Consider the following 25,169-nt stretch of genomic DNA (forward strand, 5'->3'; position numbering starts at 1 on the left):
GGATTTTTATTTCATTCGTATAATTGTTTTTGACCAGAGGTAACTAGTAACCACAGGGACCAGGAGACACCTCGGCCAGTCACCCTGTATCCAGGAGGCTGAGGTCTGGGTCTACTACCTGGATGTGAGGAAGGAGTGATGACAGGAAAGCTGGGGGCAGCAGGGACTTGCTAGGAGGGCCTCAGCTCCCGGAGTCAGAGCCAGAGAGCAAGGCCCAGCGAGGGGGCAGCTCGGCAGGAGTGGACGTCTCTGTGGCCACAGGCACATGGGATTTTCTGTCCACTGACTTTGCTCATCTGCAGACAGTGCCCACAGCCCAGAAAGGAAGGGGCTGGCCCGGCGTGTGTCCTGGGACTCTGGCTTGGCTCCTGTCTTCTTGGAGGCCGCCCACCAGCCCAAAGCCCCGGCACAGCCGCCTACACCTACCAGGAAGAACATCCTCTGCTGCAGGCCCCTCCTGGTGAGCTTGTGCAGGCAGCCCTCGCGGACGAACTCCTGGAAGACACAACGGATCCTACAGGGTGTGCGGCCCAGGGCCACCGTGGTGGCGGGTTGCAGGGCCAGGCCGCTGATGTCACACATACACTTCTCTGAGCTCCCGGACGAGCCCCTCACTGTCCAGCCCTTCACTGGCACTCTCCTGCCCAGATGCCCATGGACCCTCCATGCCTGTCTCCCTTCCTCCTTCCTGCCTCTCCTCTTGGTCACCCCGTCCTGTCTGGGCACCAATTAACTCAGTCCCCAACCGTCTGCTGAGCACCTGGCCTCATCTCACGGCAGACCAGCTATGCTAAGGGCTGTTGTGCAAAGCAAAGCCTACTGCTCTTATTGGGGAGGAGTTTCTGGAAGGTTCAGCCTTGGAAATGACATGAGTTTAACTGCGAAAAACTGGGTGGGAGCAGCTTGAGGATGGGAGGGAAGAGGTGGGCACGCCTGGTGCCCCCTGAACATGGGCTCCTGTTAGCTGTGCATCGCATTTTACAAAGGCTTTCCGGCTGCAGAAAGGAGGCACTGGTGGGGCTGAAGCTGCTGTAGGACCGTCCAGCTGTGACCCAGAGACTCCAGGACCCCCAGCAGCAGCGCCTCTGCAGCACCCCTGCCCCAGGGGAGTGCATCCCAGACCCACAGGCATCTCCCCTGGCTGGGCCCCTTCTAGCCCTCGTGGGACCTGCTTCAGTTAGCCCCCTGGATACTTGATGCTTCTTCTATACCTTTGTACCTGGTTATCCACTTTCTACCTGGCTGACAACCCTCTGAAATTCTTCTGCTGAAATACCTGGTAGGGTCTGTCTCTGACCGACACACATATTTAACTCAGGAGCCCAGGAGCCCTGGGTTACACAGAGAGGACTTCAGAGGTCTAACAACCATCATGGCAGCAAACGTCTGTGCAGCACCTACCTCCCGCAAGGCACTGGCTGAGCAGGTGAAACTGGTCCTGTCAACCCCAGGACCCCCTCTCAGAGAGATGGAGCCCAGTCCCTGTGGCCATAGGCAGCCTGGACTCCAGCCTTGGCCCCAGAGCCCACTGACCTCTGCTCTATGCGGCTGCTCCTGTTTATCAGTTCCTTTGATGACGGTCCCCTGGGGCCACCATCTCTAAGGCACTGTGTGGGGCACTGGGAGAAACAAGGTGCAACGAGCCCTGCCGACCTCCAAGGGCTCCCAGCCAGCAGCACCGCCAGGTGGAGCCACATGGAGCCACACGGTCAAGGAGAGACAGGAAACAAAGCTGTCCTGGTCAGCAGTGCAGACCTCCTGGATATTTTAGTCCTAGTTCGCTTCTTTGAGCATGTGGCCTCACGTTCTCACGAGGCTAATGCAGAAACGGATTTGCACCCCCATACAGGCATGTTTGGGTTGAGACAGGAAACATCCCCAAGCAACTCATCAAACACGTTTCTTTTGCTGGCAGTGCTGAGTTCAAAGCAAAAGGCGGAGTGACAGAAAGTAAGCAGCCCGGCAGACACAGGCACATCGGGCAGAACTGAGATTCAGAAATAAACTCAAGTGGTGCTGGGACAACTGGACGTCCATGTGGAAAAGAGTGAAGCTGGGCCCCGACCTCCTACCACACACAAAAATGAACTCCAAACGGAACAAATCCAAATGTAAGAGCCAAAACATATAAAACTTTTAGAAGAAAACATGGGGGTAAAGTTTGCACCTTGGATTAGGCAATGGTTTCTTAGCTATGATGCCTAAAGCACAACCACCAAAGCAAAAACAGATAAATTGGACTTCATCAAAATTAAAAACTTTTGTGTTGTAAATGATCCCATCAAGAAAGTGGGAAGACAACCCACAAAAACGGGAGGACATTTCCACATCACATTCTGGTATCCGCAGTAGAGGAAGAACCCACAACTCAGAGGAAAAGGGCCGACATCACAGTGAAAAGGTAAGCCAAGGGTCCGAACAGGCATTTCTCCAAAAAGAAACACGTGGCCAATAAACGCAAGCATGCCCGGCACCAGCCATCAGGGAAACACGGACAACCACAAGATGCCGTGACACCATCGTGGCTAGAACTGGAAAGCAGAAAATATGGAGAAAGTGGGACCCTCGTCACTCCCGGTGGGAACGTAAAGCAGGGCAGTCACTGGAGAACTACGGCAGTTCCTCAAAACGTTAAACCCGGTATTACCCCCAACCTAGGAATCCCACTCCCACATCCAGGAGAACTGGAAACACTTGTCCACACAGGACCTGTACACGGTGTTCGCAGCAGCATTAGTGACAATAAACAGAAAGTGACAGCCACCCGATGCCTGTCAACAGATGAAGGACAAGCAGAATGCGGTATGTCCAGAGAGCGGAGTACTACGCAGCCAGAAAAAGGAACGAAGCACTGACATGCTCCAGGGTGGATGCACCCTGAAGACAGGACGTTGAGTAAAAGAAGCTGGACACAAAGGCCACGTACTTTAAGGTTCTATTATAAGAAATGTCTAGAAAAGGTAAATCCAGAGACAGAAAGTAGGTTAGCAGCTACTAGCCCAGGGAGCGGGAGGGGGAGCGACTGCTAACAGGTTTGGGGGTCCTTTTTGGAGGGACAAAATGTTCTGGAGTTAGACAGAGGTGATGGTGGCACAACCTTGTAAATACACTAAAAACCACTGGATCGCACACTTTGAAAGGGTGAATTCTGTGGTATGTGAATTATATCTCAACCAAATCAATGAAGTAACCAGCTCAGTAAACATTCTCAGTCACTCACCCTGCCCGGAGCGATGAGGTTCTCGATGCCGACCAAGTCCCGCTGCAGCTCCGTCAGCTTCTGGAGGTTCTCCAGCCGGACAAGGCTGTGCTGTAGCGTGGAGGTCACCTCCGTGATGACCGTGAGGGCGTCTGTGCGAAGAGACCCCTCGGTACAGGTACCCAGGCAGGTGGCCGGGGGTGGCACAGACCACTCCCCCCCAACCAGGACTACTTTGTGATAGGAACTGGCATTTTTTATTTTTAAAATCCTCAGCCAAGGACACGCTCCCATTGATTTTAGGTGAGAGGGAGAGAGGGAGAGAGAAACATCGATTGGTTGCCCCCGACGCATGCCCTGACAGGGGATCGAGCCAAAACCTGGGCATGTGCCCTGACCGGTACAGGACGACACTCCAACCCCGAGCCACGCCGGCCAGGGCGGAACTGGCATTTTAAAAAGCACTTTTAATTCAAGGAACGTTCTACTCAAACTTCAGCTGCAGTTCCTGACTGCCAGGCACAGCAGGTGCGGGTTCCTGCAGATGGCTCGAAACGTGGATTTGTTCAGCCCAAACGACTGCGTAGCCGGCACTCAGGTGTGGTCAAGAGAAAGAACAGTCTTTCTCTGTAAAGAACAAATCTCGGGCAAAGCAGCACTTGTTCTTTACGGAAAATCACTTACTGTGGTTTACAGTCTAAATAATCCGCACCTTCAAAGCATCTGTAAATTTGCTCCTTCAATGGAGCAGACACGAACCTTACAGTTCAAGCCGTTATGAAAATTTAGAATCAGGAAGGAAAACGTATTCCCACGAAACACAAAATCAGACATTGAGAGTGGTCTTCAGAGACCAGGCCACGCGGGAGCAGCTGCTTGGCCAGTGCCCCCTGAGGTCCCAAGAACCACTGGAGACGTCCACCCCAGCCAACACGGCGAGTCTGGAAAGTGAGGTCTGTGACCGCTGGCCCGGCCCCTTCGGGGGAGGGCACACCGCCCGCCCCAGAGCTTCAGGAGGACGGGTTGGGATTAGGAAGCTCGTGGAGCTGAGCTGCTCCTTCATAAGTGACACCTCACAGGAGCCCCGGTGATGCTCCCACAGGCCGCACACCTGGGGGTGGCTCTGTACAGACTCCCGAGCGCTGGCGCCTCTCTGGCCTTGCCGCCCTCAGGGCCCAGCTCAAGTCCCAGGGTCATGCTGTCGGCAGAAACCCTTCGCTCTGCTCGTTCATGGGGGCTGCCTGGCCCCCCGTGTCTGCCCTGGACGGTACCCAGAGCCGCCCGCCCTTGGACGCCGTGTGTGCGTGGAGCGCAGGGCGCAAGGCCTGGCTGTGGGCTCCACGCTGCCCTTGGGCGGGCACTGGAGGGTGCCGGGTGCTGGGCATGCACTTCGGACCTGGCGCAGGGCTGCTGCATGCAGTACCCCCCGCGCCTGGGTCTCCCGGAACCAGCACGGTGTTGAAAGCCATCCACACACACGCAGCCCCTGTCCAGCCCGGGCACAGCCCTTGGGAAACCCCTACGGAATGAAGGGTGAAATTAGGGTGCAAAGCCAACCTCTCCAAGCCCCAACCCAAAGGTGCCTCCGTGTCAACAGGTTCAAGCTCAACTCCTGGGAAGAACAAGGGGCTGGTCACACCTGCACCCCAAGGGGCCTTCCCTCCTGGCCCTATGGGTGTGGGGTCAGGTGGGAAGGGGCTCCCACGGCTGTGGTTGGCTGAGACCTCAAGACGGCGGAGCAAACCCATCCAGCTGCCAGTTATCAGCCCCACGTGGCGTCAACAATTCACAGAGCGCTTTCAGAAGTGCAGCCTCGTTTCGCTTCTGGGCCAGCCCTTGAGGTGGCTTCACGATGGAGCCTGAGCAGTGAGTGCACCCTGCTGGGCATGGCCTCCCTGTGACCTGGCGAGGGGCCACCCGCCCCTCCCAGCCCTGCCCCTGGTGCGGGAGAGGCTGACGGTGGGCAGCATGGCAGCATTTTAAATGGGCTGCACTTTCTTATTTCCCTGAAAAGGCTTGGAAGTGTTTTTGACAATTTTGTCTTTTCCTTTTTAGCAAACAGGAAACACTTGCTTTGAGAATGAAGCAGCCTGGCCGGCGTGGCTCAGGGGTTGAGTGTCGACCTGTGAACCAGGAGATCGGGGTTTGATTCCCGGTCAGGGCACAGGCCCGGGTTACGGGCTCCATCCCCAGCTGGGAGCGAGCAGGAGGCAGCCGATCCGTGACTCTCATCATTGATGTTTCTCTCTCTCTCTCTCTGAGATAAAAAAAATATATATTAAAAAATAGAAAGGAGCTGTCAATATCGTTATGACCCATTTTGCTTCTCGTATGTCAGAAAGCGTCTCATTTAGACCCATTTATGACGATGGGAGACCAGCTAGGAGGAAGTGCTAGTCTTGCATCTTTTACTTTTAATGACGACGGTGAATTCACTTGTAAAAACCTTCCGATAGACAGTCATTTCCTGCACGAAATTTAACAGACTAGAGGGGATACTGTGCGTTAAAATGTCAGGATTATTCCTTTGTTCCTTTAACACAAAAATGACAAAGTCCATCTATGTCAGAAACTTCTAACAGGCCACCCAGGACCAAAGGTTTGAGTTTTAGAGTCATGGCTTCCAGGGCAGCATGCCTCCAGGTAGCGGTCAGTCTGGGGCTCACTCCAGCCCCCGAGCATTGTGGGGGCTCTGCCTTGGTCACAGCGTCCACCCCCTGGAACCCCCAGGACACTACGCTGTTCAGATCTGGAGCGGATCAGGGCATTGCCTGGGACGGAAGAGCTGCTCGGACTCAAAGCTGCTGGCCTCCGTCCGCCGGAGGGGAGGAGTGGGCAGTGGCCAGCTCTGCCCCCTGCAGCCTCGGCCCTTCTGGTGGAGCCCACACGCCCTGCGCTTCCCAGGGAAGGGAGCCAGCGGGGTGGCCTACTCACCGCGGCAGTCGGCGTAGTCGGGGTGCCCGGGCGCGTAGAACCCACACAGCCGTCTCAGCAGCAGGCGGTAGTGCACCAGCCGCTGGATGGGCTTCAGCAGGAACGTGTTGAGGGGCAAGTAGCAGACCTTCTGGAGCTCGAACTCTCTGTACACCGTCTCCAGCTTCTTGAGGCGCTTGGTTGCCTTTTCCAGCTCCGTCAGGACCTCGTCGTGCCTTTGGAAGCAGCCGGTAAACTGCTGTTGAGGCACAAAGGGGCCCTCGGGTTAGGAGGCCGGGCAGAGGGCGCAGGCGGCGAGTGGCCCGTCGGGGTGGCATTCCCAGCGTGGCCCTTGCACACCAGCTGGAAACCCCAATGGGGCAGAACAGAGAAAAGTGGCCCAGGGAGTGTCGGCCGGGGCTCCTCCGCCTCCACGGAGGCCGCACTGCCCCACCTGAGGCTCTACCCAACCGGAGGGCGCAGGGCTGGCCCACAGCCGCCCTCGCCGCTGACCCGCCTCCAGTCCTGTGAGGTGAGTGGACAAAGGGCGTTACCTGCGCTTTACGAATGAGGAACCGAGGTGGAGAGTCTGCAACTCGCCTCCGGTGACAGAGCAAGTGAGCTCCGGGCAGGGAGTAAACGGGCCGCGAGCAGGCCCTGCCCCGGCCCCTGGAGGCCGCTGCTGGCCACGGGCCACACTCCAGAGCAGGCAGAGCGGCCGGTCAGCCACCCAGAGAGGGGGCTGGTTATCCCTGGCCTTTCAGAGCACAGGTCACAGTGCACATGGACTTGGAGCGTTTCACCATCACATCAAACCCAACTAGTCCCTGCCTTCTAGGTTTCTAATATTCAGTCGGTTTGTTTTAATGAACATTACAGGTGACCTGTGTGGCATGAGCTCAATCCAACAGATTTAGGAGTATTTTGATTTAAAATTTTTGTAAGTGCTTTTGGGATCGGTAGCACTTACTAATGAACCTGGCTCAGAAAACCAACAGTGTCAGGGTGGAACACGGCTCTGAGCGGAACCGCGCTCTCCGAGCTGGGCCCTCTGGAGACAGAAGCAAGGGGCCCTGCAGTCCCTCAGGTTTCCATGGATGGACTGGGGCCTGGACGTCCGGCTGGACTGGGCAGGACGTGGGACAGGCCTGGGGCGCAGGTGCCGCAGAGGCTGGGGAACCTGGAGAGATGCGCGCGGGTCGGAGATGGCGGTGGAGGGACTCGGGGTCTCAGGGTGATGCCAGGGAGCTTCCAGGACTGGCCGTGGGCAGGAAAGGCCAGTCCCTGGTCTGTTTAGCAAGAGTAAGACCCCTGGGCGGCGAAAGCACAGCCTGTCGGTTCCAACACCTGCGATACCCAGTCCTCAGGAGAAGTCCTCCCGCCCCCACGCTGCCGACGGGAGCCACTCCGTCTGCACCTTCCTCGCACGTTTTCTTCATGACGCTCCAAAGCCTCTGAGGAAAAGACCTGAACCACGAGCCCAGAAAGAGTGGAAACCAACCCCCAAAACCCCGACAGGCTCTGAGCGGCCGCTCCAGGCTGGTGAGCTGAGCAAGGGCCACGGCCCTGCCCGTGGCTGGGGGCTGGCGGCCAGTCCTGAGTCACAGCCGGGCCTCGGGAGCAAAGCCCAGCACAGGCGTCCCCGCGAAGGCCTTGAGGGCACAGCGTCCTGAGGACAACTGTGCTTAGAAATCAGCTCTCCGGGGGAGCAGGGTCCCCGGGGGATGACACTGAGGGTCGTCACTGCTCCCACTCGAGCGCTGTCCTGAGGAAAATGCATTTAAAAACACTTATTTTTAATCCTCGCCTGAGGATTATTTTCCGTTGCTTTTCAGAGAGTGGACGGGGGGGGGGGGGGGCATCGATGTGAGAGAGACACGCATGGGCCCGACCAGGGCCAGGGATCGGGCCGCAACCGAGGGAGGAGCTGTCCTCGGCCCGACTCGAGCCCAGGGCCCTTCGGTCGGGCAGGTGCTCTATCCGCTGGCCCCACGCCTGAGGCTAAAGACGCACTTAGAGGGCGCTGTCTGGAGGGGAGGCTGCAGTGACGGGAATGGGGGTGCCCTCAGGGGGCCTGGTCAGAGGGGGACAGTCCTGAGGGGGACGCTGGTGCCGCAGGGGTGGCTGGTAGGCCTGGAGTCACACAGGAGCCCTGGTACCTTTAGCTGAAGCATGTTCCTGAGCAGGACGTCCCCGATTCGCTGCTGACCACCTGTGACATGGGCACTGGAAGGTCCTTCCCTGGAGCAGAGATGGACAAACAGGATCAGAACCGTGCGGAAGCTCAGGAGACCCCCAGTGACCCGGTGTGACCGGCGCCCCCGTCACGGCCAGAACAGCCCAGATGCTTCAAGGTGGACGGTTCCTACTCAGCGAAACCATCATTAGGTGCTGGCCACTCTCCAAAGACAGTGATCGGGAGAAAATCAGAACCACCCACTTCAACTCGCTGTCTTCATTCTCCCGAGACAGGATGAATGACGGTGACTGTCACACGTCCCACAAGTTTTAAAAATGCATTTTGATGAAATGATGGTTCTTGTGGATTAGTTTCTGGAGCTGGGAAGTTCCCAAAAGAGTGGTGCTGATGGGGGGGGGCTGCGGGGTGGGGGTGCAGGGCCCGCGTGGGGGCCGAGGGGGTTACCAGAGCGCCAGCCTCTGCTCCACCTCGCGCAGGAAGCCTCTGTGGAGCTCATAGATGGGGTCTATGTTGGCGAAGAGCAGGGTCGCCAGGTCCGCGGGCAGGGCGTCTTCCTTGACCACCGCGCTGCGGAACCACTGCGGGAGAGCTCAGGGTGACCGACCACCTCACCCCCAAGGGCCTGCGGTCACGGGACACCCAGCGCTGACGCAAGGCCCCATGGGGACAGCTGCTCTTGATGGGCCACCAGCGTTTCCCAGCATGAGAACAATTCTGGCTGAAAAGCTTCACGTGGGAATGTTCCCCGTTTAGAAAACAGACCCACTGTTCTGACCCGGCTTGGAAATGCTCCGAGGCAAGTGTTTTGCGGAACATACAGCGCGGGTCTCGCGGCGGCTGAGAGGCGCTGCTTAGAGGGCTCTTCCGCCTCCGGCTTAGGATTGAGCAGCATTAAGAAAATCAGAGTGAAAAAGGGCTGAGTTTTCATACCACGGTAATAACTTCTAAATCCTTCAGGTACGTCCGTTCTGTGGCGAGAATCTCCCTCGCTATGAAGTAGGCCTCGTCCGCGCCCGGGCCCTGCAAGAAGCCGACAGCGAGCCGTGAGCACGTCCCCGAGGCCTACGCGCCCTTCTGCTCGTTTACACTGTGGCTCGGTTTTCGTCCGTAATTCCTGAGGGGATTTCCTTCTGCTGAAAATACAAGCCCAGTTCTTTCTCCCTCACGCGATTTTCTCATTTTATGTTGCTCTTTTTGAGAAAAGAACTGCTGTTCAAACACCAACGTGTATGGAAGCTTACTGTTGGTCCTGCGATAAAAGCATTGCTCAGACACCACCACCAGGCCTGCAGCCGGCACGGCCAGGTGCGTGTGCGTGATCACAACCATCAAGCCCAACTCTCAGAAAGTCATTCAAACTGCCCAACAGTGTGCGCTCTGTGGCCTGTTAGCGCACGAGGCGGCCAGCACGCCGCGCGGCCGGAGGAGGTGGGCCCTGGAGCAGTCACATCCCCCCAGGGCCTCTGCCTGACTCGGGCGCTGGCAGTGATGGGACCCTCGGCAGCAGGAAGGGTGGCCCCACGTGCCCGGCTCCCGGCTCCCGGCAAAGCACGGGCCTCACGCTCGGGCTCGAGGGCCCCTTCGCCACCCTTCTCCAGCTGGAAGACGCCCGCCACTCGAACCCTGCCCTTCCAGTTGTCGCTCCCGCACCAGGCTGATACTTCAGAGGCCAACTGTCCCCACGTCTGCCGCGCAACACGCCTAGAAGCACACGCCAGCCCAGACGGCACCTGGATGGGCCCAGGGGAGAGGCCCTGCCCTTGAGGGACAGCCTCCCGCAGGGGAGAGGAGCAGCCAAGCAGCAGGGCCGGGGCGGGGGCCAGGGCCTTCGGCACTCAAAGCGCCCTGGGCAGGGCAGGGCAGGGGGGCGGGGCGGGGCCGGCGGCTGGGTGTGGGAGCCCGCCAGAGGTCGGGGGGAGGGGGCCAAGGTGCAAGAGCCGGTTGCTGGCAGGGGAGACAGGGAGGGGTCTTGGGTGGCACAGGCTGGGCCCCTCGGGCGGCCTCTCCCCACCCGGCCTGCAGCAGGGGAGGGGCCGCAGGATGAGGTGGGGCCCTGGGCGCTCGGAGGGTCCAGTTCTGGCGGGAGAGGGTGGGAGGGAAGGAGGCAAGGACACGGCAGTGCTGGGCTCAAGTCAGAGGAAAGGCCACTGAACCCGCAGGTGAAGGTCTGAGGAGGGCCAGGGGTCAGGCTTGCACCCGGGGAGTCGGTGCTTCGAAGCCTGTGGGGAGCAGGCTTGGGGTCTGCGGCCAAGGAGGGGAGGCTGGGCCCGAGGGTGACGCTGGGGGGACACACCTTCTCTCCTGTGCCCCCCCCGGACGGCGGTAAGGAGAGGGGACAGCGGCACATTCTTCCCATGGGCCCAGGAGCCAGCCTGCGACGCCAACAGCCTGCCCTTGGGTGCAGCCTTCGCCCCGGGACACCCCACTCGCTCGGCCCCCTCGGAGCCTGTGTCCTGCTGTCCTGCCTCTGGCTCTGCCTGTGGAAGGTCGGCTGGCTGCCCCCCACGCTGGCTCTTCCCAAACCACTGCCAGCCGCTCAGCTGGCGCCGCCCGGGGAGCCTGCTGTGCGGTCAGGGGATGCTCCCTCCTGGCGGCATCTCCCGGGCGTCCAGGCCTCTGGTCCTCGGGTTCGGCCCTGCTCCCCGTAGAGCAGCGGGGTCGCCTTTCCAACCTGCATGTTCTCCCATTCTTTCTTTTTGGGTTTCATGCTATTAAAAGTGACTTTCTCAAACCCAGGCTGAGTAAGACCTCTTTACAACGCTGTCTCTCACCTGAGCTAATGGCCCAGTGAACTCGGTGGGGTCAGAGCTGGCCCCGAGGGGCCTGTCAGGGAGGCTCGGCCCCGTGTGGCCTAGCAGCCTCACTCTGGACGTCCAGGCCAGCAATGGTGAGCCTGGGGCTTCCTAACAGCCCGCACTTGGCTGGGGTCCTCCTCCGACCCTGGTGCCAGCCTCAGAAACAGGTCGCAGAGGCTCTAGACCAGGTCCTCCCTCTGGGCGGGGGTGGAGGTGCCCAGAACCACCACAACCTCGGCACCACCGATGGGATGGTGGCAACGGCACAGGCACCACCAGGAGGGAAAGGGAGGCACTGGGAGTGGGCACTTGGCTATGGACGGCCTGCCTGTGGAGCTGGGCTGGCCCCATTCCCAGGGCAAAGAAACCTCTTGGGAAACAGTGGAGAGCAGGCAAAGTGGCCCACCCACAGCTCCGCACGGCCAGGCTGGTGGTGGGAGGTGGCGCGCGGGAGAGGACCCTGCTCTCTGCCCAGCTCTGCCACCTGTGCCCATGGAAGCAGCCGCGGGCGCGAGGTGGTGCCGTGGCCACTCTCTCAGCCCCACACGAGGATCTGGGAAGAGGCACCGGCCACCTTCAGCTTTCGTACCTTCCGAACGCTGTGGGTCCTCACCAGTTTCTATCAGAGAGAGGAGAAACGGCGCTACGTGGGAGACGCTGGTGAGGAGGGGGCTCTGGGAACAACCCACACGGGTGCTTCTGACGAGGTGGGTGCTCCCCGAGGGACAGGTGCTCCTGAGGGACGGGTGCCCCTGACGGAGGGTCGCAGCCCCACCTCTCCGCACCGCTGGGCAGCCAGACACGAACGCCTGGCACACCCAGGATTCCAACCCCTGCATCTGTTCGATTGTGGGGCTAAGGAATCCCAAGGCTGCCCAGGTCCCGCGGGGGGGTCATCAGTGAACCTGGGGGCTGGGGGCCTTGCTGGGCGCCTGGTTCACAAAGCCAGCACAGAGCACAGCGGTCACTCAGGGCTGGCTCGGGGGGCCCAAGAGGCAGAGGTGAAGACAGTGCTGTCCCACCGCCCGGAGCTCACTGAGCTCGACACCGGCTTTTACGGGTAGCCTGGGACACACAGCATCTCGTAACCACACGGCCAGAAATTAGGAGGCGGTGGGGGGGGGAGAGGGGTCCCTCCCCGAGAGGAGGCAGCACTGTGACCACCAGGTCCCTGCTCTGAGGCCTGGCCTGGATGATGAAGGCCACAGCCACCAACCGTTAGCCCAGTCACCCTCAAGCGTCAGGGGTCAGAGGTCATCACCCTACCGAACCACCTAAAGATCAGGTATTTTATTAACACAGACAGTAACAAATTAAAACTCAGTTTTTTAAACAGCTTTCCTCAAAGCCATTTTTGTTATGGCACCAAAGCAGCAGGGTAGAGATGGAGCCTGAGGACTGGGGGCTGGCAGACGGCTGCAGAGCCCTGGCCACAAGGGGGCGCCCTAGGCTGGAAGCCCGCGGCACACACGCCTGACGCAACAGCCGGCCTCCCATGCCAGGGCCGGGCCTCAGACGGGGCCCAGGGGCCAGGCACAGCGGGTGCTGCCGAGGCCTGCCGCCCACCGCTGAGGAATCCCGTGGGTCCAGCCCAGGTGGCCCTGGACCTACACGCTCTGTGGCCAGTTCGGGAGGAAACACAACAGAGGGTTAAGGTGGTCGCGACGACAGCGCCCACGTGACAGGCACCTGTGAGGCGGGGGTCCCCCCACTCAAGGCCCAGGCCAGCCCAGCTTCCTTCAGGTGGGCACCTTGGGGCCTCCGCTCCGAGCAGGCAAACAGACAGGTGGTTCCTGGCTTTTCCCTCTCCATGGCCCCCCAGGGCCCACACAGTCCATGGCCTGTTACTTTAATCACTCTTATCCCCAAACGCCACATTCCCAGGGTCCTTCGCCCTTCCTCAGGTGCCCACCCACCGAGCCACCTGCCCGGACTGCTTTGACCATGACATGCAGCCCAGGCCACACGAGTGGAAGCAGCCACGAGGCCATGGGTGCCACTGCCTCTGGCCAGCGCCTTGTCCTGGAGCCCCGCGCTCTCTCCCTGACCTCTCAGCACCTGCCCCACTCCTACCCCTGGGGATCACTCCCCCTTTCCACCAAAACCCACCCCCACTCATCCCCTCCTCTTGCAACGACACTCCAGGACCCCTCACCCATTGCCGGTGCCTCCCGATCCCAGATGAGACTGGTCCCCAGCAAACCCTTTCTTCTCACCAGACCTTCTCCCGGTTATGGGGCTGAGGGCTCCCCCAGGGCCGGCCCCTTCCTGCTACATCCCCAGGACCCAGCCCAGCACTCGGAGCCCACAGGCGCCAGGCAGGGCTACGAAGGCCCCAGAAGTGTCCCCGAGAGTGACCTGAGGGTGTTGGGATGACATTTCTCTAGGGAAGCCAGCCCACCATCTCTTTTCGCTGGCAGGCCCAGGGGCGGGTGGGGCGTGTGGGCACAGAGCCCAGCCCTGCTCTGCCCGCGGGCTGTGTAGCCCAGAAGGAAGTTCGCATGCCCAGGCCCACCAGCACCGAGTCCTCCGCCTGGGGTGGTGCCCACCTTGTGTTTCGGCTCCAACTCGTCTATCCTGGTTCCGCCAGCGTCGCTGAGGACGGGGCTCAGGAGCGGCAAGGAGCCCTGCTCGGCTGGGCCCAGAGCCTCCTGAAACACGGGGCTCAGGCTCAGCGGGCTCTTCCGGGTAGAGGGAGCAGGCTGAGGACCGTCCGGGGGAAGGCCTGGAAGTGAACAGGGCGGGGATGGGTGAGATGGGAGCAAGTGCCAGGCTGTGGCACCACGCTTCTCCGGGCGCCAGCCAGCACTCGCCTCACACCCGGGAGGCGCTTTCTGGAAACTGTCAATAAAGCTGCTACCACATGCAGTTCTCAACGTGACACAAAGTGAGCATGAGGACAGGAGGATGGCTGACCCATCTGATGCGCAGACGCCAACCACGGGCGCCTGGGCCCCGGGGCTCTGGGCTTCTAGGGGCTTTTCTCTGCTCTAGAGAAGAGGGAACTGCTAAAATGAGCACAGACGGGAGGAGCACCTTCTGCACGGGAGTCAGAGACACGTGGAACTGATGCTAACATATCTGGGGGGAAAAAGTCTATTTTAAGGCCAAACTCGTTCATCATTCATTAAAAAAACTGGGTCATATAAAATTACAACTCATTATACGGTTTCCTACTTCCTTGAATTTTTCATTAACAAAGATTTTATTTTGGTTTTCTAGAATTATACCACAAAAGTAATTAATAGTTCATTTTTTCCCTTCTTAAAACAATGTTTGCTTTTGACTAGGCCAAGGGTGGGGAACGTCGGGCCCGCAGGCCACATACGGCTGCAAAACCAAGGCAACCACGAGCGGGACTTGAAATTCAATACATCAAGGAGCTTCTTTCATAGCTAGTTTTTAAGTTGATAACTTCGTATGGTCCGCGAGTGATGTTATAAATATCCAATGGTCCTTGGCAGAAAATAGGCTCCCCATCCCTGGACTAGACAGAAGCCAAAATGTTGGCCTAGTTCTAAGAAGGCTAATGAGCTATATTCCGTCAGACATCCTGTAATTAAGAAATTCTCTTCTCCATTCTTTTTAAAAAATTCTCAAAGGTTTCTTTCTAATGTTTTTCTGTAGGAAATCATTGACTATGAAGTGCTGAATTTTAAAAACAACATTGAAGCGGAGTTTTATGAAACTTAACTGTTTAAAAGCTCCTTAAGATAGAAATTTACCTTTGGTTTCCAGATGTAGTGACTTAACACCTGAACCCTAACCCTAACCACTATCCCTAACTATGACTAAGTCAGCTTACAAGTTGCTTGACTCGAGCCCGTGGTGGCTGCTGGCTCCCTACCACGGCTCCAAAGCGAGACCCTCCACCACCACGGCGACGCCACGTGTCGTCACCCACAGCGATCAGCTTATAAACGCAAAGCGTGGCCCGGCTGCTGTGACTCAGCGGTTGAGCACTGACCTAGGATCCAGGAGATCGAGGTTCCATTCCCAGTTGGGGCATAAGCCTGAGTTTTGGGCTCAATCCCCAGTAGGAGGTGTACAGGAGGCAGCCAATCAGCGACTCATCCCTGATGTTTCTCTCTCCCCCCCTCCCTGAAATCAATAAAAGCACATTTAAAAAAACCGAACAAAGCCCAAAGTGTGTTAATGTGTGGGCAAGCTGGCGTAGAGTTTTGTGAACACCCGACCCCGTTTCCTGCTCCCTGGATGGGCACTGGCCACTGAACTCCTTAGTTAGCTCTCCAAGGTGGCCTGAGGACCGGAGGGGCCCTTGTTTTCACATTGACAAATCTGGAGCTCGGATGCCATTGAGGAGCTTACGGAGATGAACTAGCCAGGACCGCAGTCCCCTCTGGAATTTCTCACAACAGACAGACTTAAAAAACATGACGACCCACTCGCATTAGAAAACCTGGACAAAGTAAGATATGAAATCATTAACGATCAGTTTATTAGGATATGCTTTTATTACACATTTAGAATATGCTAAGTCACGTTAAAATGACATAAAGTTCCTACACCCCTCCTCCCACCCCAGGCGGGAGGAAGCCCCCAGGGAGGGCTCCCTGCTCGCCCCAGCACGGCTCCTTCCCACGTGCAGGCACGAGTCCAAAGGCGAGCTGCTTGGGGTCTGCGCTCCAAAGTCCTTTTTGTCCCTAATCAGCCCCAGCTTGCATGATGAGATACCTTCACACACTGAAAATCCAGGAAAAAGCCTAGAGGTGACCAGTAACTCATCTGTTCATGCTCCACAACTGCACTGTTGGGGAGGCTTTATACTCATTGGTCGAGAGGAAGCACAAGGTCAGGGTCTACTCCTGCGCCCTCCGGCACCGCACACGGCACCTGCCCTGGCGTTGGGCAGCCCATAGCAAGTTACTAGTGGACAGTCCACCAGTCGCTGCAACACTCGACTTCATTTTTCTTTCTTTTTTAAATATATCTTTATTGACTTCAGAGAGAGGAAAGGAGGAGGAGAGAGGGAAATAGAAACATCCATGATGAGAGAGTCACTGATCAGCTGCAGCCCACAACCCGGGCCTGTGCCCTGACCGGGAATCGAACCCCGACCGCCTGGATCCTAGGTCAATGCTCAACCGCTGAGCCACGCCCGGCCGGGCTCGACTTCATTTTTCAACAGCAGGCGGTGGGCGCTGAGGAGGTGGTGTGAGGAGCCCTCACGCTGGTGGCCAGTGTGGCCAGCAAAGCCGCGGGACTAGAGGATGCGGCGCAGCGAGCAGCCCCCGGTGAGCGCGTAAAGGAGAGGGAGCCCTTTCAGGACGGGCCGCTCTTCTGGAGCTTAAGTCATTCATCATTTGATGTCGGCACTGTGGACACCTACTATTGCTTCACAAAAACTGTCAACTCACGGTTTAGTGAACAGATTAAAAAGTACCACAAACCGCCATCGAACACGTTTTTATTAAGCCTGTCGGCTGCAGCACAATGCCGCAAGTCATACCTCCTTCGAATTCTATAAACACAGCCCGGCCGGCGTGGCTCAGTGGTTGAGCGTCGGCCCCTGAACCAGGTCGGGGCTCATCCCGGGTTGCAGGCTCCTTGACCCCCATCAGGAGGCGCGCGGGAGGTGGCCGACCCATAACCTCACCATGGATGCTTCTCTCCCCCTCCCTCTCTCCCCGAAATCGATAAAACACTTTAAAAAGCAGTGCTGTTCTCCGCGCCTACCTGCCTTCACTTTCTTCATGTAACTCGGATGGAAGCCCCTTTCCACGCTCAGAGCAAAGCTAAGCTTACTTTTATTTCCCACCTTTAAACCGTCTTCATCAAACCTCTACGATAAACCACCTTGAAACGTCTGCCTGGCGGTGGAGGCGGCGCCAGCTCACTCGGAGGCCCACGGGCGGCAGGAGGGTGAGATCCGGAAGCCCCTCCATGAGCCTGGACGGGGCACAGGGATCCCACAGGAAAGGCAAAGGCCGACTGGCCCAGAGGATCCAGGTCAAGGTGAGCTTCCTGCTGAGTTAGCAGAAAACCATCTCTGGCTCCATTTTTGGACTAGGATGTCCTGAGTCACTTCTCACAAAATCTGGCTCAAAAACAAGAGTGGGCGGCAGAAAACAGCTCCCGAGGGGCCCAGCTGTCAGTTCCACTCACTCTCTGTGTTCCCCAAAGATCACCTCCCTGCTCCTCTCCATCTACAATACAGCAGGCGACACCCTGACACGTGCTGGGGTCCCTCCATGGGGCCGTGAAGCCCACACAAGGCGACACCCACGAGGGTAGGGTGGGGCGGGCGCCTGGCACAAGGGCCCACGTGACAGACGTGACGTGGCTGTGGTGGCCTGAACTTCAGAGGGCGACATCAACAGGTACAGTGGTCCCGGGAAGCATTTTTCAGTTTTTTCTTTTGTTTTGTTCAAAATAATCAAGATGCTTGTTAATGAACACAGGCGCCCCAACCTACACCCATTTGTCTGGCTTGGTGCCCGCCAGGCGTGGGGTCTCTGCTGTGCGTGCACACAGATGGGTGGCCCAGGGAGCCCCGTGTCTTTATTCTAATACATATTGACATCTTTGTCTCAAACTCTGAAAAGCTGTGACTTATGGATCCTCTGAACTACGGGATCAACGACAGCAAGGTCTCCAAAGCAAATTATTCAGTAAACTAAAAAAACATAGGTGACTTTTATTAGGAAAGAAATGTACTCTGAAGTAACATGCTTTAAATATAAAGGCCATACAGCGGTATCCTCCTATGGGGGGACCCACAGAGCCAGCAGAGTGCTTTTGCGCAGTTTCTTAACATCGGGATCTGTCACAGAGGCGCCTGAGGATCCACTGGCTTCTGTCACTGCCTCTCCCTGAGCTTAGGGCAGGGGTGGCCTCAGTCAGGGTGCAGGGCCAGCCCGACGTGGGAGGGAAATGACGCTCTGTGACTCACCACCCTCTTCTCTCAGGGGGAGTGACCGCCCACCCCGGGTTTCGGGAGTTTGTGCCAACAGGGGCCACTGGCGTGTGCCCGGCACCCTGAAAGCCAGGGAAGAGACTGGCGCCCTCCCCCGGGGCATCTGAGCAGCTCGGAGCAGCCCAGAAGGAGCGAGGCTGCTGCCCAGGAAGTGGGGGGCGGGGTATCACCAACCCCAGGATCCAAGTGGGCCGGGGCCTGGGCAGGGACGGCTCTGGGAGGCAGCAGAAAGCGTGCTGGCCGAGTGGGAAACAAGTTCAGAGCTGGAGTAAAGCCTGTGCAGAACCTGAGCCCGGCCACGCTCCAGGTCAGGGATCTTACAGGGTGGGCTCCACGCGATGGGGGGAAGGCGGTAATGTCCTTTTCGGAATTAAGAAGCCAAGAGCATGTGCTCTGTGCACAGGACCAGCCCAGGGACCACCTGGTTACCCCTAAGGCTGCACACAGCGATGCCCTTGGCCAGAGCCACAGGCTCAGAGCAGGCGCCCGCCACCCACCTGTGCCCCCGACCACGCGGGCTACACGGCCGCCGAACAAGGGCTAAGGCTGAGAAAAGCAGGCCCCCTCCCCGCCCCGCTGGCCTCAGGGGACGCTGCCCCCCTCCGAACCAGGCAAGGCCTGCTTGCTGCTCAAAAGCCTAAGCGAAGATGTAAAATCTGTAGCTGTTTCAGGGAGTTAAGATGCGAAATAGCCTTTAATTATGTAAATCAAGCCTGTGAGCAAGAGGAGGGAAAGCTAAAAAGCCCACTTAAGATTTCATGGTAAATATTTGCTCATTTTATTGAGTAAACAAATTTTAAAATTCCGATTAGTACATGTCTGCAAATGTATAAATGGAAAACAAGCTTTGTAAGCACCACAAGCCAGGCCACAGCGTCTCTCTAAAGAGTGACTGAGGTCAAACGCTAACAGAACGCCAGCTCCTTCCCCATTCCCAGGGGAACACTGATGGTTCCTGCGGACAACAGCACCTGGGACCCTCAGGCACAGTGTGTGACCGGGACTGGTAGGGGCCACCCCACAAGCTGGAACAAGCTCTGTACCTTCGGGACGAGTAAACCCCGGGAAGTAGGACCATGGCTTTGAGGACAGACAGGAAAACCCTCCATTTCAATGCCTGAGAAACATTTCGTCTGTGAAGTAATTGTTCTGGTGACGGATTTAAGTTCCGTGAACCAGGAGGGAATGACCGTACCGTGAGACGTGGGAATTGGCACCAAGTGTCACCTACACACGATGCGCAGGGACGCATGTGGTTCATGCTGTGCGGGCACCGGGTGCTTCCGGTCACCTGCGAGGCAGCGGGAGCCAAGCCGGAGCAGGGAGCAGAATGTCCCGGGACACAGAAGCCATCAAGAAGCCTTTGCAGGACGACAGTGACAGGCGTCACGTAACCAACAGGTCCAAGGGTGTTTCATATCAAACCTTCCCGGTTGCTGCTTTTACTGCCCATCTGTCACCACTATTTTTAAAACGTGCGTTCAGTGGAAAAGGGAGCCTAACCTGACTCCGCACTGAGAGGAAAAGATGCTGCATGGCTGGAGGTGCCCCCGAGCACCACGTGGTCTGGGCGCTTCCCCCTAACTGGGAGCCAGCTGCTGTTTGACGTCAACATCCACAGACTGGCTTATGTAGAGCACCTGGGTTTAAAAGCTTAAATACGAAAATAGACTTGGTAACTAGTAAAAATAAATATTCTACCTGAAGCAGGTGCATTATTAGAGGTGGGCACAGTGGGGGCGACAGGCACAGTCTGCAGGGCCTGGCAGAGTGGGATGGGCAGGACTGTGGGAAGCTGGCTATGCCAGCCCACTGGGCCCTCCTGTTGGGGGCAAGGCCCTGGGTTGAGCTGAGATTGACCGGTGGAAAGGGAGAACTGTCAATATCTCCCAGGCACTTTTCAACCACACTCTTAGCCCCTAGCTGCCGAAAAAGTGAGGCTCTGAGTCTACATATTTCACTCAAGTCTGAACAACTGTCCCGTCATTCAGGTACACGGGGCCGCCCTCCCCAGGTGGCGTTGCTGGACGACACACAGGCCTCTCACTATTGACAGCCGTCAGCGGGCTCGGCCCTGCGGTCCTCGCCCTGGGCTGCTCTGGATGTCGGAGTATCTGCTACAAACCACCTCTCATTAAGATCAGATATGAGGCCAAGCTTTGGGACACTGAGTGGTGGACACAGGGGTTCGGTCCTTATATTCCTGCTCTCGATTTTGTAAATCTTGAAAACTTTCTAAACAAAAAGCTAAAATATCTCCAGAAAATAGTTTCATTGAAGAAACTAAACCAAACCATTTTATGGGAGGGGCCCTACCAGTAGCTCAAAGATGTGATGCTCGACCCTGGTTAAGCTTCCAGAAAGGATAGGGGACCACTTAACAGATGGTTGAACCTATAGGATATGGGATCCTGGGTGACGTCTAGGCCTGATCAGAGCAGCAGTCCTAAGGCACCTGCTGGAAGGGAGGTGGCCAGTGTTCCGGGCTATGGGCCACAGGTCACGGAGGGGCGCACAGCGCTGGGCAGCCAGAGCCACCTGAATGATTCCTTGGCTCCCTCAAGGGAGGAGGGTGCTGAGGGCCGGCCCTGGCCTGTCACTGTGTCCTTCTACCAGGAGGAGGTGTGGACCTCCCGGACCTGTATCCAGAGGCCTGGGGCTCCGAGAAGGCTGGAGGAAACACGCTGGTTCCGGCCTCAGGCAGAGCCCACCAGCTTTGCTGATTCTGAGCAGTGATTCCTGCCAGCTCCTCCCCAGCCGAGCTCTGCTCCCGGTTAAGGTGGGTCAGTGGGGTGCTTGGCCCCATTTTGCCAGAGGGAAGGAAACTCTACCTGATTGGTGTGTCTGGTTCAGAGGACAGTTGGCCACAGGCAACAAGGGCCTGAGGCTGAAGGAGAGTGGAGCCACTGACTCCTCCCTGATGGCACCAGCAAGGTGGGGCTGCGCTGGACCAGGGTCTCTCTGGGGTGTCTCTCCAGGAAAGTGAGCTCCCTCACCTGCTGCAGGACTCTGGGTGGCTCAGCCCACAGCGCCTGCATTGCCAACACTGCCCCTGAGTGATGCTCCTACCTGGACACAACCTCTGCACTCAATGTTGCTGCCAGGTCCAAAGAGGTGAGCAATTGACCTTTTACCAATGAGAGCCTACAGCTTCGTGTCTTGGCACTTGTTAAATTGTCTCAGAAAGAACTGGTGGGCCCTTCAGAGGCAAAGAGAGCCCAAGGCCCCAAGGAAGAGGAGACTGGGAATCCCAAGCCCCTGGCACCTCCAGCCTCTGCTTCCCAGAAAGTCAGCCCCTTCAGAAGCTAAAGAGCGTGGATCTGGCCATGCTGGAGCACCTCCTGAGCTAGGACCACCTGCTGGGGACCCAGGGGCTCCCTCTGCTGAATACCCCAAAGTGAGAGTGAACGGTGCTCATGAAGACAGTGCAGGAGGATTCGGAGACTGAAAGGCTTAAGATAAAGCAAAAAGAACTGGAAGCCAAGGTGAGGGCCCAGGAAATTGTGGACCCAAAAGAGAAAGAGAATTGCTCACCCACACTGCTCCCCCACCCCTTGCCCGTCGCACAGCTGCAGAGGCTAAGCCCCTCAAAAAGGCTGTGGAGCCCGGCCAGCGTGGTTCAGCATTTGAACATTAGCCCATGAACCTGGAGGTCAGGGCTCGATCCCCAGGCGGGGGCGTGCAGGAGGCAGCCGATCGATGGCTTTCATCATGTTTCTATCTCCCTCTCCCTTCCTCTCCTTGAAATCAATTTGAAAAACCGTATTTAAAAAAAGAAACAAAGGACACCCTGCTAGTTGAGAGCATCGTTGGGCAGATGAAGACTGGGCAGCTCTCACACGGCTGCTGAGGCCCAGGAAATGCATTCCAGGTGTAACACCTTTGTGGTTTTCACCACAAAAACCCAAGGTTTGCTTTCTGAGTGACACAAAGGGGAAAAATGTCCAGAACACACTATTCTGATGAGCAATTCCTGACAACATCACCTTTCCCATCAGTCTATTCTCAGAGGTCAGCCAGCCCCCTTGGAATCGGCCCAGCACCCTAAGGTGCACAGAAGGTGGTCTGGAGCTGCAGAGGACGAGCAGCCGTCACACACCTCAAGACACCAGTCCAGAGACCCGGGCGAAGGTGAGACTTCAGTGTAGGTTTAAGGCAGCTACAAAAACGGGAAATTTCTCAATACATTCAGCCCAGACCCTGCGGGTGGACCGATGAGAAGAGAAAGACTGGCCCTGGCAAGAGGCCCCGGGCAGCTCTGAGCCCCAAGCGTGGGTGTCACACAGCAAACCCCCCCAGACAGGCACAGTCCCGCACAGGAGCGGAGGCTGAGGGACTCAATCACCACAGGGCTCGGGAGGAAAATGAACCTTAAATGTGGCATTGCCACGCAGGAAGAGCAGGTGGCTAAACAACAAAGACCCAAAACACAAAACCCAATCCGTGGGTGTGACAAGTTGAACAGTGCGTCACCAAGGCTGGAGCGCAGGCACCTGCAGGTGGGCTGCACAGCAGAGGTTTCCCCCAACGCCCAGACTACGCATCCAGTGCGGCCATAGCGCCCGCCCACCTTCTGGGGGCGTAGATGGGTGGTGCACCGCGGGGAAGGAGGTCAGGACGGGGCCATGAGAGACGGTCAGGGACTGTGTTACACAGCCCTGGCCAACAAGAAACAACACTAAGGAAACGAGGCCCCTCAACGCTCAGGGGTTCCTGGCGCCTGTTCATTTTAGCAGACAACCGACTCTGTTGTGTCTGGTTCCACTTTTCTGTTATACCCCCAATTAAGGTACATAAGAGGAAAGAGTCCAATTGCATTTTAAACCAATGCCTCTCCAAGTCCACTATCTAAACAGCACTTTCTGGGTCTCAGGTCATTAATGGGACAATGCCCTTGGCACTGAGACACCTAGGCAGCCCCAGGGAGCCTTTCCCAGGGTGTGGCTCACGCAGGACCTCGTGCAGTGGCTGGACAAGCAGGCAAAGCCTCCGTCCTAATGACTCTGGGCCGCATGCCTCATCTTAGACTGCAGCCTCAACAGGCAGACTACACACATTCTGTTACAGACCTGCGTGAGTTGGGCAATGGGACATTCGGAGTGGACAACACCAGCTTCCAGCTGAACCAGAGAGCAGAACAATGAAGCTGCAAGACCAATTCACCAGTTCCCGGGGCCTCGCTGCAAACTCATCTACTTTAAACTTGCATAGTTTTAAACATCATCCCAAGTAAAAGTTCTGATTCTGTGACATTCAAACAGAACAATCAGAGAACTAGGAGAAGAAAGAATCCCTCGCCGTGGACAGACACAGCCAGCAATCTGAGCTCGCTGCTTGAGCAGGTGCGGGCCAGCCTGTGGACCGGGCATGGTCAGCACGGGCTCTGGTCCACCTGCTCTCCTGGACTCACACTCTTTACATTATTCTGCAAATCGAAAAGGATTCTCTCTCCACTGGTCTGTGCAAAAGGGCTGCTGAAGAAAAGGCTCACGTCCAGGGGGGCCTCGGCCTCGGAGCCCCAGGAGTCGGTGTCTGTGCTGCTCGAGTCCTCGGCCGTTGTGGGTGGGTAGCTGAGCTGCTCTAACTGGTCCAGGATGTCAGAAAACTGAAAGGCCGAGCTGGCCTCTGAGCGCACTGAGCAGGCGGGGAAGTTGGCCATGGAGCTGGCCTCGGACTGGTTGGCGGAGCTGGGTGTGTGCAAGGACTGGCTGAGCATCGGGAGGTGGCTGAGGGAGCTGCTCTGGGACGGGCTCAGCAGGCTCTGCATCAGGCTGGCCTGGGCCTTCACCTCCAGCAACTCTGAGGTGTCAGAGGGGTGCACGCCGCCAAAGCAACTCCCCCCACCAAACTCAAAGCCACGCTCTACACTCGTGGGCGCTGCCTCAGGGGAGTACCTGCCTGGGCTGGACTGGGCAGAGCCTGGGTGACCACACAGAGGGGCCTGCAGGGCCAAACTGCCATATGGGCAAGAAAATGCCTCGGAGCCTCCGGCAAAGAAAGAGATGTCTGCCGGGTCGTCATCTATGAACTCCTCAGACACCTGCAGCTGGGCGTTTGTCAATGTGAAAACAGGCCCCCCCCCACCGCCCTGCCGGCCACATGGGGGCTCCCCTGTGGAAGGGAGCGAACCCACAGTCGAGTCTCCCTCGCCACGGTCATTTCTACCAGCAGCTCTGCACTCCCTGCCGGCACCCCCTGCACCCAGGTCTAAGGCACTGTGACTCTGCCCCCCAGGACTGCTGGGGCTGCAGCTCCTTACAACATGACAAACCCCAACACCTTGACAAGGCTGGAGCGCAGGGGGCCCAGGGGGCTGGGCCTGCCTCGCGTCGGGGCCCTCCACGGCTCCGCTGCTCCTCTCTGCAGCCGGCCTCTTGGTGTGGGGAGCCTGGGGCTCCATCAGAGAGACACTGCCGTCCTTGACCTCAGGCCAGCTGGGAGGGGCCACAGGGGAGGTAGGGACCGAATAGAAGGAGGCGTGTGCTGACAGTGGGGACGCGGAAGTCATCATGCCCTCGGTGAAGGAGATGCTCTGGGGGTCGAAATTAAGAAAACAAACAATAGGATCATTTTACAAATCACCATTGGAAAGTCGCAAAGCTAACTGGGCCAGACTAGACAGTCCACACACATCTACTGTGGCTTCCAGAGAGATGGGCTGAGGGTCAGACTTTCCTGATCCCAAAGACCAGCCGTGCAGAAGGGAGTCCAGAGGGCCAGGGTCGTCTGGGTACAGCCCCACCCTCCCACTTCTTCCCACAATGTAGGAGACCCCCATCCCGGAAGGCAAATGGCTGGAGCGACTGGAAGTGGTCTTGGAATCCCGTCGCTTGAGGTGATGGACGACAAGTTGAGGTTCATGCCCCCAGCCTTGGCCTCTGGCATCTACTTGTCTTACTTTTTAATCAAAACGTGGGTCATGTGACAGGCTGCTTTGCGACCTGCTGGTTTCATTTAGTGACATATTTTGAATGTGCCCCTGGTCACACTATTTTCTTAAAATGAGACTTTTAATGGTTCTAGAGCAAAATGATGTTAGTGGAAAGGGGTGGCTCTGGTGCTACAAGCGACACTGTGACATACGTCCCACCCACAAAGCCTTCTCCTCACTCAGGACTCCTTTCT

General features: G+C 57.5%; 1 protein-coding gene across 1 annotated transcript in view; it reads right to left on the bottom strand.

Moving 5' to 3' along the window:
• Positions 1–25,169, bottom strand: part of FARP2 (FERM, ARH/RhoGEF and pleckstrin domain protein 2) — a 76,658-nt gene that overhangs the window by 6,474 nt on the left and 45,015 nt on the right. Inside the window, exons 15-22 of the mRNA XM_087819460.1 lie at positions 24,324–24,576; positions 13,657–13,832; positions 9,243–9,332; positions 8,757–8,890; positions 8,272–8,353; positions 6,134–6,371; positions 3,221–3,351; positions 427–495 (exon numbers count right to left, since the gene is read on the bottom strand). Coding sequence (XP_087675586.1) covers positions 427–495; positions 3,221–3,351; positions 6,134–6,371; positions 8,272–8,353; positions 8,757–8,890; positions 9,243–9,332; positions 13,657–13,832; positions 24,324–24,576 — 1,173 coding nt within the window. The remainder of the gene's footprint in view (positions 1–426; positions 496–3,220; positions 3,352–6,133; positions 6,372–8,271; positions 8,354–8,756; positions 8,891–9,242; positions 9,333–13,656; positions 13,833–24,323; positions 24,577–25,169) is intronic.

Source organism: Miniopterus natalensis, chromosome 8, assembly GCF_054644295.1.
Source record: "Miniopterus natalensis isolate mMinNat1 chromosome 8, mMinNat1.hap1, whole genome shotgun sequence".
In the NCBI taxonomy this organism is placed as follows: domain Eukaryota; kingdom Metazoa; phylum Chordata; class Mammalia; order Chiroptera; family Miniopteridae; genus Miniopterus; species Miniopterus natalensis.